The following is a 13,823-nucleotide window of genomic DNA, read 5'->3' as shown; positions in this document are numbered from 1 at the left end:
TGAACAGCAAATACCCCAAACCCCAAAACAAGTAATACATTTAGCATTATATTTTCCAAAAGTGGCTGTATTGCATTTTATTATGTATGCATTTATTTATTTATTTTTAAATCACTTCATGCATTTCTAGGAAAATTGAATGCACTACTGTCCAAACTACAGGGACTCTCCATCTCCGGCCTTCCCTTACACTTTGGGGAAAAAAAAAAAAAAAAAAAAAACATGATTTGTTTAAAAAACTAGATTAAACTAGGGAAAAAAAAAAAAAAAAAACTAAGTGAAACATACTAACAAAAAATCATTATGAAGAGTAGCAGGAAGGTAGCAAAGGTGTCAAAGCTTTTAGTGGTGTCTGTTTCTTTCTTATAACTCACACACGTGCATACTACTATGTTTAAATGTTTGATAGTTTATTTAATCAACGTACATGAAAAAAAGTCTTAATATCTTAATATCACTTTTTGAAAAAAAAAAAAAAAGAAAAGAAAAGAAAAAGAAATGTTATTTTTTTCCTTAGAGGGTCTTACATGTTTTTCCCATCATATGTTGCTTTGTATTTTGTTCAGGCTTAAGCAGGATGATATAACATTTAGGCGCAAATATGCAGAATAGTAAACCAAAGCTTGAGGCTAAAATGGCAAATATCTCCACAGCTACAGTAAATTTTCCAGGAGAACTGACATAAGCTGGAATAAATGTGATCCATACAGCACAGAATATGAGCATACTGAATGTGATGAATTTGGCTTCATTGAAGTTATCAGGTAGTGTGCGAGCCAGAAAAGCCAGAACAAAGCACATAACAGCCAATAGGCCAATATAACCCAGAACAGCCCAGAAACCTACAGTAGAACCCAGACTACACTCAAGAATGATCTTTTCCTTATAATATTTCATATTTTTGTTGGGAAATGGGGGTGATATTGTTAGCCAAAGCACACATATTAAAACCTGTATAAGTGCAAAGGCAAGAACACTGAGTCGTTGTTGTGCAGGCCCAAACCATTTCATGACATTACTTCCTGGAAGTGTAGCCTTAAAGGCCATTAACACCACTATTGTTTTTCCCAGAACGCAGGAGATAGAGAGGACAAAGGTGATGCCAAAAGCTGTGTGACGTAACATGCAGGACCACTCATTGGGTTGACCAATAAAAGTAATAGAACAGAGGAAACAAAGAATCAATGAGAAGAGCAGCAGGAAGCTCAGCTCTGAGTTGTTGGCTTTTACTATAGGGGTGTCCTTCTTGCTGTAAAACAGGATGGCCACCAGCACAGTTAATCCTACTCCAAACAGTGAGAAAAAGACTAGCACTATACCCATAACTTCTGTGAATGACAGAAACTCTACAGCCTTTAATACACATATATTTTTCTCAGCATTAGACCAGTATTCCCCTGGACACAGCTTGCAGTTATTTGAATCTGGAAAGGAAATTGTTACCACTGGTTAAAGACAAAAGTGACTTATGAACTGCATCCTGAGTAACAACTTATAAATTGTTTGGAGCTTTGAGATTACCTGTCTCATTACTGATTTCTCCGTCTGCACATGGAATACAGTCATAACAGCAGACAGGTCTTGCTTTCTGTGCAGCCTTCCTAGTGCCTGGAGGACAGCTCTTACTGCACACAGAACTTGGCTTCTACAAGGAAAAATATACATACAATCATTTTTACACTGAAGATATTTTTGACTACAGAATATTGCATCATTGGAGCATGCAGGATGTGACATGTGACACATGGTACATTATTTATTTCAAACCAACTAGCACTTCTAATGATGCACAACATTTTATGTACTAAACTTTTTAAACTTCATGTCTTTTATAAAGGTCAATTCAGGTAGTTACTTTTTTTTTAATGTTCCCTAATTTAAACAAATGTTGTGTTACAAAGAGTTTATTTACCTCCAGCTGTCTTCCAGCCCAAATTATGTTTTTAGTGTTAACCATAAAGCGCAGGTCAGGGGGCAGTGAGGCATCATAGTATCCCACTGATTTAAATTGGAATGATCCATCTAAGTCCTGCTGCCAGTTTACAACTTCATAATGGGCTACTGCGGCACCCGTGTTGTCAAACCACACATGATCTCCAAACTTTACTGTAAAATTTACTTTTTTTAAAGCCTCAACCACCTAAAGATCAAGAAGACAGTTCTAGCATTATAATTTGTTCACCAAAAATATTGTTACCCATATCCCTCTCCCTCTCTGTTATCTTTTACCTGCTGTGGTTGTATTGTCAGGTCTTTCTCACAACCTTCTTGTTCTTTGCACTTGAGTAGACTATGTAGTGAATGAGCCACAGCATAAACTGCTTTGTAGACATGGCTAGAATATCTTTGTTCAGGCACATCTTCATTGTAGTTTTTCAGTGCAAGTAGATCCTGATATCTGCTGCAATTTAATGCATATTGAGAGGAATTCCCTACACTCAGTGAGCATGGGAATGCTGTGTCCCAGAATGCTTTTATAACATAATCTGAAAACCCTTCAAAGTTGATTTTTCTCAAGGCAAAACCCAGTGACCCTCCCATCACATGAAAACTATTTTGGCTGAATAAACTCCTTGAAGTTATCCATCCTTCCACTCCGATTATTTGGAAGCCTGTGATATTCTGAATACTTAGTTGATCAATAAGTAAGCCCATCTCAATAAATGAGACAAATGCAACAATCACTTTTGCTGTGCTTTTTTTAATTGCATCTATTACTTTTTTTAGTTTTTCTGGCTCTGTTCTGTAGAATTTCTCAGAATACTCCACACAAATCCCCTCTTTCTGTGCTTTATTCAGAAATATGGCCATTCCATAGTTTCCATAGTCATTGTCACTATTCACAGTTCCCACCCAGGACCAGCCAAAGTGTTTGACTATGTATACAAGTGCTGTGCTCTGGTGGTAATCACTAGAAATAGTCCTGAAGAATGAGGGGTGATCTTTCCTATTACTCAGACATTCACATGAGGCTGTGTGACTTATCTGAGAAAAACAAAAAGGAGAAAAGGAAACAGTGAAACAATCATCAGTATGGTGATTATGTCAAACATTTGGTGTTATTGCTCCTTACCACTGGAATTTTAAACGGTCCTGTAGTTCTGGACAGAATCACTGTAGCAGAAGACTCAGTTTCTCCGATGATAGCTTGTATAGGAGGCTTTCCATTGCATCTGCCCCCTCCTGCAAATTCTGGACCATTCATCAATCCCATAGTTGCACTCATAGAAGACATTCTTGAACTACAAGTGTCATAGATTTGATAACCAATGGATACATTTGGGAGCAACATTTCACTTCTGTTAATCTCCTCAATGGCAAAGATCATTATTTGAGCCAGCCGAAAATCTGGAAGATTCACACTATGAAAAAATAAAAAATAAAAATAAGATAAATAGCTAAGAGATAAACAAGATAAAAATAAAGTTATGGATACATTGCCGGTAGTATTTGCAATTAAAAAACAAACAATTTTGTAATATTTCCAAAGTAACAAACCTGGAGCATGATAGAAGCTGAGGTTTTTGAGTAAACTCAAATGAAGGCAATGTTTCTTTACTGTGCATTGCAAAAATTGCTCCAATAGTTACTTCACCATCCTTGGAAAGCAGTGGGTACTTAGGGTCTCCCATCATTCGGCAAAAAGGATTTTCTGCCTTTATATGAAGGTAATTGAAAAATGTGAGTGTGTAAAGAAAGAGAAGCATCCCATTAAAATGATCTCAACTGCGAATGTCAAATGAAAATGTTTTGATGCCGTGTTTACATATATATATATATATATATATATATATATATATATATATATATATATATATATATATATATAGAGAGAGAGAGAGAGAGAGAGAGAGAGACAGATAAATATAAGGATGAATAATTAAGAAAGTAACCAATGATCACATAGGGGAGGACATAAGTCAGGTCAATAAAGAATGCAATAGAGTCAAGCTAATCTGATATGTATCTCTATATTTCATCATATTTTACAATTTAAAATGTATCTTAAAAAAAAAGAATGCTATTGGTCATCCTTTATGTCTGTATGTGGGTTTTTACAAATATTTAACCAATGAAAAGCTTTTAAAAGAGGTTGTAACTAAACCGTGTAACTCCACTGGATCCTCAAACTGGTCAAACCTCATAACTCACCCGGCCTCCATTCAGAAAGAAGTGCTGCGCACAGTTTGGAAATCTCTGCTTAATTGCAATGCAAGAGTAAATAAAGAACTGATGTTTACAGTAGCCAAGAGAGCTCAATGTGCTGCAACTGAAGAAAACACATGCAAATAGATAAAACACCGGCAAATGAAGAAAACATCTTCATCAGTTTGACAACATGTGATGTAAATATTCATAAGTAAGGATGTAATGATATCAAATCTTACAGTACAATAATACCTTGGTATAAATTCCACAGTACAATATTTATTGCGATATTTATAAAAAAAGAAAAAAAAAAAAAGAAAGAAAAAGGCAAATGAAGACTTGGAAAAAAGTGTTACGTAAGTGTTAAACAATGATTGAACATTACAATGATGTACAGATTAACCATGTCATATCTTTTCCTCTTTTCTCTATTCTCTAATCATAACTGTTTTGTGTTTATTATACTTGTGAAATGAGTTTAACAGACTGTTAATCTCAACAAATTCACTAACACTTGGAAACCATTAAGAATACAATAACAAGCTGTGAAAACGACAAAATCTACAGTAATATGCTGTACTCAGATTCTACAGTAGGGAACTGTTGAGAACACAGTATAATACTGTGAAAACAACGGAAATCGTTTACAGTACAAAAGAAGAGGTTTTTTTTTACCCCTACACCCTTCATCCCTTCGAAGCTCTCACTTCGGAGGGTAAAGCCTTTGAAGGGATTAGGGCATAGGGATGAGTCCTTCCGAATGGAACGCAGTGTTAGGCTATGTGTCATGTTCTGATTGGTTGTTTATGGTTATGTGGTTTACAATTCTGTTTTGTCATTGGTTCCTTATTCCTTGTGTCACTTGCCGATTGGTTTTCTTAGTCATGTGTTCACTAATTTCTTGTATATGTTCAAGTCAAGTGGTTACTTCATTTGTTTGGCACTTTTTCAATAAACTGCACATTGGTTCATCAAGCTTGCCTTCAGTGGACTGAATGTTACACTAGTGGTGTAACAATGCAGTCGATACAGTCGTTATTTGAAGCACCTAGTTACATTTAAAAGGTGATTTTTATCTATTTTGATTGGTAACATAGACATTAGTATTTATATCTGATGTCTATGTTACCTGAGAGGTGCACTCCCCTTCTGGGGGACCCAGCGTCTCATTTGGGGCTCCGGAGGACGATCGTATGTTGATCGCTGCGACTCAAGGCAGTTTTGAGTTCTCGGGAGATGAAGACTCGGCTGAGGTGCCTCCCCCTGGGAGAGCAGCGTTGTCCGCGTCAGATCCCGAGCTGACGGCCATGCTTGCCCGGGCAGCCGAGAGCATTGGGTTGGAGTGGAATCCTCCACCCCGTCCTGAGCGCTCGAGGCTGGATGATTGGTTCCTAGGGGCTGCACGCTGTGGTGAACGCCAGGGCCTCCCTCCGGTTCCTTTCTTCCCGGAGGTGCATGAGGAGGTTATCAGTTTGTGGAGGGCACCTTTAACTGCCTGAAAATGTTCTGGTGCTTCCTCCACCTTCTCCTCCCTCAATGGCGGGGCGGATAAAGGGTATGCTGGGGTACCCCCTGTGGAGCTCTCAGTTGCGATGCAATTGTGTCTTCTACGTGGCGCGGTGATCCCAAGCTCCCATCCAAGGCCTGTAAGTTCTCGTCCACGCTTGTGGCCAAGGCTTAGAGAGCTGCGGGTCAGGCCACTTCCACCTTGCACGCCATGGCCTACACCGCTGCTGGCTCAGGTGCCTCAGTCTGCTCGTCGCCGAGGTCACCTTCCCGTGGCTTCCTCAGCTCCCGCTCGGCCACAGCAGCAGCCTCCCTCCCAGCCGCAGCGGGGAGACAGCTGTGGGAAAGCAACGCAGCCCGTCCCCGCCCCTCCACCTGCCAATCGTCAGGCTAAGAAGCGGCGGACCTGAGACGGGCAACCCAGAGTCGGAGACGACAGCTCTTCAGGAGTCGGTAGCAGGGCCGCTCCTTCCCCCGCAGGAGGGTCGGGGGAGAACCCTTCCATCATCGCCGCTGGCACCGCCAGCACTACCCATATCCTCACAGAAAGAGCTGTTTCCTCTACCTCCGGGTCCCAAGAGGGCACGGTTGACAGTGTCTGTTTCTCACTCTCTTCCCCTCTCCCCTCTTTATTTTCAGAGCCGGTCCGAGAATACCATGCCTTCTCACGGAGCCCCCTCTGTCACTCCACGGACTCAGACACCACCTCTTTTCGAGTGCGTTCATCTACTAGATTGGTTTGCAATGATAGATACTTTCATGTCTCCATTCTTCCTCGACACAGACCGTTTCTTCGGTTTGCTTTCGAGGGACAGGCATTTCAGAACAAGGTCCTCCCCTTCGGGCTGGCCCAGTCTCCCTGTGTCTTCACGAAGGTCGCGGAGGGAGCTCTGGCTCCTCTTTTAGGGTCCAAGGTGTCCGTATTCTCAACTACCTCGACGACTGGCTGATTCTGGCACACTCTCGAGAGTGGTTGTGCGAGCACAGGGATCTAGTGCTCAGACATCTCGCCTGCCTGGGTCTTTGGGTCAACCAGGAGAAGAGCAAGCAGACTTGGTCACCATGTACGCGCAGCTTACAAGCGAGCGCGCAGTCTCTGCTGAATTGCCTGAATCAATTCAATGGCAAGACAGCGGCCCCACTGAAACTTTTTCAGAGGCTCCTGGGGCATATGGCTTCCACAGTGATAGTTATTCCACTGGGGTTGCTCCATATGAGACCGCTTCAGCATTGGCTTCACGGCCGAGTCCCAAGATGGGCATGGCATCAGGGCACGCTTCGAGTGACCATCACCCTGGCTTGCCGCTTAACTCTCTCTACGTGAGAGACAGGAGTTCCCTTAGAACCAGTGTCCAGGCATGTTGCTGTGTCAACGGATGCCTCTGCTACAGGTTGGGGTGCCATGTGCAATGGTCATGCTGCGTCGGGCTCCTGGACAGGACCCCAACTTCAGTGGCATGTCAATTGCCTCGAGTTGCTGGCAGTACATCTTGCTCTGCAACGCTTCAAGGCCCTGCTGAGAGGCAAGGACCTTCAGAGACAGGGCACACTCTGGCACCCGCGTCCAGATCTGTGGAGACTACATGTGTTGTCCCTGGACGGGGATGGGTTAGTTACCTTACCGTACCGTACCGTAGCTACCATCACTTCGGCTTGAGCCTCGTCTACTAGGCAGGTTTATGCGTTGAAGTGGAACCTCTTCGTCACCTGGTGCTCTTCCAGGAATGAGAACCCCTGGACATGTCCAGTCGGGTCAGTGCTTTCCTTTCTTCAGGAAGGGCTGGATCAAAGACTGTCTCCTTCCACCCTTAAGGTCTATGTGGCGGCCACTGTGGCCCATCATGACCTTGTCGAAGGTAGGTCTCTAGGGAAGCATGACCTGATTGTTAGGTTCCTGATTGTTAGGTTCCGGCTTTTTCCTCCCCACCCCTCACAAATTCCCTCTTGGGACCTCTCTTTGGTGTTATCTGCACTTCAGAGGGCTCCCTTTGAACCTTTGTTTTCAGTTGAGCTAAAGTTTCTATCCCTAAAGACTGCGCTCCTGTTGGCTCTGGTTTCTATTAAGAGGGTTGGGGACCTACAGGCTTTCTCGATTGATGAAGCGTGCCTGGAATTCGGGCCAGATGACTCTCACGTTATTTTGAGACCCTGGCTCGGATATGTGCCCAAAGTTCCCACCACTCCATTCAGGGATCAGGTGGTGAACTTGCAAGCGCTGCCCCTGGAGGAGGCAGACCCAGCCTTGGTATTGCTCTGTCCAGTATGTGCTCTCCGCACTTACGTAGACAGAACTCAATGCTTTAGGACTTTAGACCAGCTCTTTGTCTGTTACGGAGACCAGCAGAAGGGGAGTGCTGTCTCCAAGCAGAGGTAAGCCCACTGGCTAGTGGATGCGATTGTCTTAGCCTACCAGGCTCAAGACTTGCCTTGCCCCCTGAGGGTGAGAGCTCACTCAACTAGGAGTGTAGCCTCCTCTTGGGCGTTGGCGCGTGGCGCCTCGCTGACAGATATTTGTAGAGCTGCGGGCTGGGTGAAACCTAACACATTTGCGAGATTTTATAAACTCTGTGTAGAGCCGTTGTCCTCTCGTATACTCGCCCCCCTCGGGCCAGTAATTGGACCTGCTCGGTGTCATTCGGTTGCTGCGCCATTCCACTCCTTAGACTGGATACGTGTGCTAATTCTCAGTTAGTTCCTGTTCAGAACCCTGAGTGCTCCAGCACTGTTGATGTCTATGCTATGTTACTTCAGTTACCACCATTCTGGTACTTCTGTAAGACCTCCTTTAGTAGGCAGCCTGTTAGCATATCCCTCTGGATATGCCACCCAGTGTACTCTGTGTTGTATGGTCCTTCTATTCACATGCGCTCACGGCAAGGTATCTTACTCACACTGTCACTGGAAGACAGCTATTGTGGCGCTTTAGTAGGGACCCCATTCGTCAGTCTCTGACGTAACGTCAAAGTGACAGACTGAAAGGGAACGTCTAGGTTACGTATGTAACCCTCGTTCCCTGAAGGAGGGAACGGAAACGTTACGTCCCCTTGCCACAATAGCTGTGCCGCTGATTGGCCGGGTCACTTGGCTCGGCTCCTCAGCAAAGACTTGAATGCGGGCTGCTCGCGCTGCTCCTTATATACCCACAGTGTGGGGCGGAGCTTGTGCATGCAAATTCTGCAGACCAAGATACTTCTCGTATCATTGGCTCGTTTTGTTACCACTCGAAGGTGATTGGGCTCTCGGGCGAGACCCCATTCGTTAGTCTCTGACGTAACATCTCCGTTCCCACCTTCAGGGAATGAGGCTTACATACGTAACCTAGACGTTTCTGGAAAAAAAAAGAGGAAACTCTCTTTTCTGTGTTTGAGACTGTTTGTTGGAACAGTCGATGATCAATGATATAGCCTATTAAAAAAAAAAAATATATATATATATATATATGAAGAGTTCATTTGCAAAAACCGATAAACGCCATTTTTAAAAAAAATGAACTAAGTGTTGTGCATTATTCTCCATATATAGCACGTTCTGTACCCTAAATCCATTTTGTCAGAAGAGCCGGTTTTGTCCACTTTCAGGCATCGCAAGTTCACGTTTTACAGCAGAAGCCGACAAGCGCCCTTGTTGTTTGTGTACAGAAACCGATAAGTCCGTTTTAGCGAATCAGCGCGCAGTATTCAGGTCAGGTGACAAGGCTTCTAGTCACTTCAAAAAGACGTGCTAGCTGAGGGAAGTTTTATCAAAGCTCACTAAAAGTGATCGAGGATTTATGATTTCGACTCCTGTAAGTCCTTGTACACCCTACACGACTTACATGCTGAAAAATTGGTTGTCCTTTTGTGTGTGTGTGTGTGTGTGTGTGCGCGCGCGCACATGCGTGTGTGGATGAGTGCGTGTGTGTACTTGTGTGCCGATCTGTGTGTGTGTGTTTGAGAGAGAGAGAGAGAGAGAGAGAGAGAGCGAGAGAGAGGGCGTGCGTGTGTGTGTATGTGTGCCGATCTGTTTGTGTGTGTGTGTGTGTGTGTGTGTGTGTGTGTGTGTGTGTGTGTGTGTGTGTGTGTGCGCGTGCGCGCGCGCGCGTGGGTGGGTGGGTGTGTGTGTGCGTTTGTGTGCACATGTGTGTTTGAGAGTGTTTTAAATGCAATTACTTGGGTTTTGTTTAACTATGAAACATGAAATGTGGAGTTATCTGCTTTTGCCAAAAAAACGACTGTTGGAGTTATCTGCTTTTGCTAAAAAACAAACTTTTAATATATATATAAAACATACTTTCACTGAATTTTAATTTTTTAATTTACCTGTATTTTTTAGAGTTATCTTTACTAAATCAAAACAGCCCAACTGCAGTTTGATTGTTATTACTTGGAATGCACAATAAAAAAAACATGATTTGTGAGAATTCATAAAAATGGAGTTATCTGTTTTTGCAAATAAACTCTTCATATATATGTATATATATATATAGTTAAGGCGGGCATACACGGTGCGAATTCTGATGGTCGGAAGATCGTATGTCTACGCACACGTCACGAGTGAGTTTATCTGAAAATCACACGGACGAGGTGATATACGACACGATTTTTCGACCTGCCGATTTCCGAGGCGAGAGAGAGAGAGAGCATGAGAGCGGAGCGCGAGCTCAAATCAGAATACCCTTTGTGACATGCTGGATAGAAAATAGGCACATGTGAAATCATTTTTTTTCTCATCGACTAGTTGTTCAAGCCATTAGTTGATTATTCACATTCAATTTCTTAAATACTGGAGAGAATAAACTATTTTAATTAGCATTTATACTATAGCACTCAAGCTCACGCATAAAGCTTGCCATAAAGAACCGGCAAAAGAAACGATTATGAATTTGACAAAAAAAAAAAAAAAAAAAAAAACAGCAAGTAGACATTTTATTTGTTTTTTAACAATATAATGTTTTCTAAATCAGTTATGGCTGCAAAGATGAAGTTGATTCATTGCTGACTCTCATCTCCGCAGTGGATGTGCAGAATGCACATTTCATTTGGATTAGGCCTACATAATCAGAGAGTAGCCCATTTCTTTTCGTTTTGAATTATTTCGTTTAAAAGAAGACATTTCAAGCTTTCTATAGATTGCCTCACAGACACGAGAAAAAAAGGGTTAACAGTTCATTTAAGTTTCAGTTTATTTAGTCTATAAGACGCGCTCCAGATCAAGTGCAAGATCGCGCTCGCGCATCCATGAATATATTTCCTTCTTATTTATTAAATCCAGGCAATTGGTTGATGAAACATTGATTAAAATTAAGATACATTTTTTACAAAACGAAATTCACGTTAAAGAAAGGCTTTCTACAAAACAAAACTTAATGAAGTGATTAAAATTATGTCTGACCCACTCCACGTCTCCAGATGTAGGCTATTGCGCATATGATGTATTGTTCACTTGTCTTAATCGAATAGATAAAATAAAAAAAAATATAGGCATATTTAAACATGAATATGAAACTAAATATATTTTCTTTAATGGCTACCAACACGTACAGTACAGTAGTACATAGAAATTTCACGTCGTAATCAAGAGTGGATCATGAGTCGAGTCGTATCAACCATAATTTATTTTTTAACCTGATAACTGTAGCTCTTGGGCGATCCGCTGTAAAATATCATCTCAGACGACCCATTGTTACATGTGCACTCTGTTTTGGACTCACTCTGGACTTGTTGTTGTTCTATTTCCCGCCACTAGTCATTCACCATGGTAACTGATCACATTCAGCTGTGTCTAATCACCCACCTTGTTATCCCTTGTATATGTAGCGTGAGGGGCAACAAAACCTAAGCCCAACCAAATTTAGCCTGATTACGCCACCCTGGATCTCTCTTCAGGGAATGTTGGATTTAATTAAGACACAGATCCAATGTGTGCAAACTAAAAGGAAACAGACGGATTTCTCAAATACAATCAACTCACAATTTGTTTCCAAAAAAGTACCATAAAAAAAGACACATAGAAAAAAACACTCAATTATGAAAAATGGTTCAGGTTGATGTAATACATGATATTATATCTTTTTTTTGTTCTTTTAAAAAAGAGAATGGCAGCTAAACAAACCAAAAAAAGAATCAAAACCAAAAATATAACTAGCGGACACCAGAGGAATACTGACCAGCCACCGGTATGAGCCCACACTATAATCCCAGTAAATTCACCCTCAACCGTGCCTGTGAACAACCACACACGATGCAAACACACGCGCACACACACACACACTCACACGCACACACACAAAGGGGAGAAAATATACACAACACAAGTGAACATGCAGTGCAATCGTAGATTATCCACCAAAGAGACCACACCCGAGATCCAACCAGCACCTCTCAGTGATCCGCTAAAACAACAAGAAAAGAATAAAATTAGTTTGGTCTCAAAGTAAAAAAAAGATACTTTGGAAAATGACCATTCAAGGGTTAATCAACCGTGTATAGTTTCAGTACGACCAGAAGCATTGCCAAACACGTTACAATCTCAAATTAAATCAAACCGCCATCACAAACAAAAGAAAATAAACATATCCAGAAAAGAAAGAAAAAAAATAAGGAAAGGAAAGACAGCAGTGGCAACTAAACAGCAAATCCTAAAAAAAAATAAACAATGTTACATCTCAAATAAATCTTTCCACCCCTCAGATTAAAATCATACATAAAATAAAATCCTACCAATGCTTTATTGGGTTGAACGGCACTACAACGCCATTTTCACTGGTTACCAACCATACATCCACCAGCCCCCGGCACAACAGGGAGACCTACTCCGCCTAAAATAAACCCTCCAATGTTAAACACTAGTCACGAATTACAAACTAAAACAATCAGACAAACCTACCTCGTACTCAATACCCAACACCCTCACACAGAGCAAGTGAGAAAACCGCCTGTTTCAGACAAAGAACAAAGGTCTCAATGGAGCGCAAACTACTACTCCTCTCAGTCTTATAAAGCGTGTGGAAATCTACTACCATATGCACTTCCGCTTACAGAGACATTGTAGCATTTTCTCAAGCCACCTCTTACCTCACTACAATCTTCCCCCTGCTTTGTATCGGCGTCCCGACGATATTACAAAAGAATTCGAGAAGGAACTATAAAAGGGAAAAAAAATAAAACAAAAAAAAAAAAAAAAAAAAAAAAGTTCTAAACCCAAGGTCTAAAAACAGCCAACGTAGATTACTAGACCCAGGGACTTGAGGGACTGCAGCCCCAGATGCCTTAGCCCTCGTTCCCACTGGCAAGTGATAGACGTTAGAATGCTTTCCTGCAGTCTTCCGAGTACTCCGTCTAGGTTGGAACCCACTGGCCCCAGAAGCCCCATCACTGACCTCCCCTAAATCATTTCCTGTTTCCTCAGCCACCTGTGGCTCTGCAAGGGGAGCCAAGTTGTCATGGGTATCCAACCTATTGGCCTCTGCTTGGGGAACGATACACCCACTCTCCATCAGACTCTTCATCACTCCTTGAAGGATCCAGTTCAGTCAATGGAACCTGTAAGACAGAGGGCAAGTCAACAGGGGCAAGTCGAAGATGACAAAAATGTACATGTTTTACAATACCAGGGCCATGGAGGGGCACAATCGAATACACTGCTCCATTGCCCTTGGGAGATTTAATCACTTTGTAAATAGTGTCCCCCCACACATCTTGAATTTTTGCTCTCCCTTGAATGTTATTAACTCGAAGAAAAACCAGATCCCCTTCCCTAAAACTTCCAAGGGTCGCCTGTCGATCATGACGCTCTTTACGGTAGAGTGCAGCAGCCTTTAGGCGTTCCTTGGCTGCATCAAATGCTACTTGTAGACGTTGCTGATGCTCCTGCACCCAATCACTCACAGACCCCGGTACTGGTTCCTTAACTCTGCCAAAAAGAAAATCAATAGGCAGATGGGGTTCTTGGCCGAACATTAAAAAGTGAGGGGACTCACCTGTGGACTGATGAATGGTAGTATTATACGAAAAAATAATCTGAGGTAAATAAAGAGGCCAATCATATTTCTGGTCTGGCTGGAGTGTTCGCAGGAGTCCATGCAATGTTCTATTGAACCTCTCACATTGTCCATTCCCCTGCGGACGATAGGGGGTCGTATGCGTCTTCTGGACCCCGTAAAGTTCGCACAGTTGTCGAATAAAGGCACT

General features: G+C 42.3%; 1 protein-coding gene across 2 annotated transcripts; it reads right to left on the bottom strand.

Annotated features, from left to right (window-relative positions):
• Positions 1-513: 513 nt before the first annotated feature.
• Positions 514-9,620, bottom strand: LOC137023158 (extracellular calcium-sensing receptor-like). Of its 2 annotated transcripts, XM_067389870.1 has the most exons (7): positions 9,601-9,620; positions 3,499-3,702; positions 3,074-3,362; positions 2,230-2,985; positions 1,913-2,140; positions 1,522-1,645; positions 514-1,424 (listed from the first exon to the last, which is right to left on the bottom strand). In XM_067389870.1, exons 2-7 carry the CDS (start codon positions 3,633-3,635, stop codon positions 514-516), a joined length of 2,445 nt encoding a protein of 814 aa, XP_067245971.1. In that variant the 5' UTR covers positions 3,636-3,702; positions 9,601-9,620. The 2 variants fall into 2 exon arrangements, with proteins under 2 accessions (XP_067245971.1, XP_067245970.1); XM_067389869.1 differs by lacking the exon at positions 9,601-9,620 and having other exon boundaries at positions 3,499-3,707.
• Positions 9,621-13,823: the final 4,203 nt, after the last annotated feature.

This window comes from Chanodichthys erythropterus, chromosome 7, assembly GCF_024489055.1.
Source record: "Chanodichthys erythropterus isolate Z2021 chromosome 7, ASM2448905v1, whole genome shotgun sequence".
Taxonomy (NCBI): Eukaryota; Metazoa; Chordata; class Actinopteri; order Cypriniformes; family Xenocyprididae; genus Chanodichthys; species Chanodichthys erythropterus.
The sequence above is the reverse complement of the archived record's forward strand: the minus strand, read 5'-3'. Positions and strand labels throughout refer to the sequence as shown.

What these genes read in the sequence shown, in the direction of transcription:
- LOC137023158 (XM_067389869.1), bottom strand. Translation starts at nt 3,707, where the DNA reads ATGCTTCTCTTTCTTTACACACTCACATTTTTCAATTACCTTCATATA. An exon ending in TGACAATACAACCACAGCAG is followed by an intron (nt 2,141 to 2,229) that starts GTAAAAGATAAC and finishes CTTGATCTTTAG; the next exon opens with GTGGTTGAGGCTTTAAAAAA. An exon ending in AGAAATCAGTAATGAGACAG is followed by an intron (nt 1,425 to 1,521) that starts GTAATCTCAAAG and finishes TTTCCTTTCCAG; the next exon opens with ATTCAAATAACTGCAAGCTG.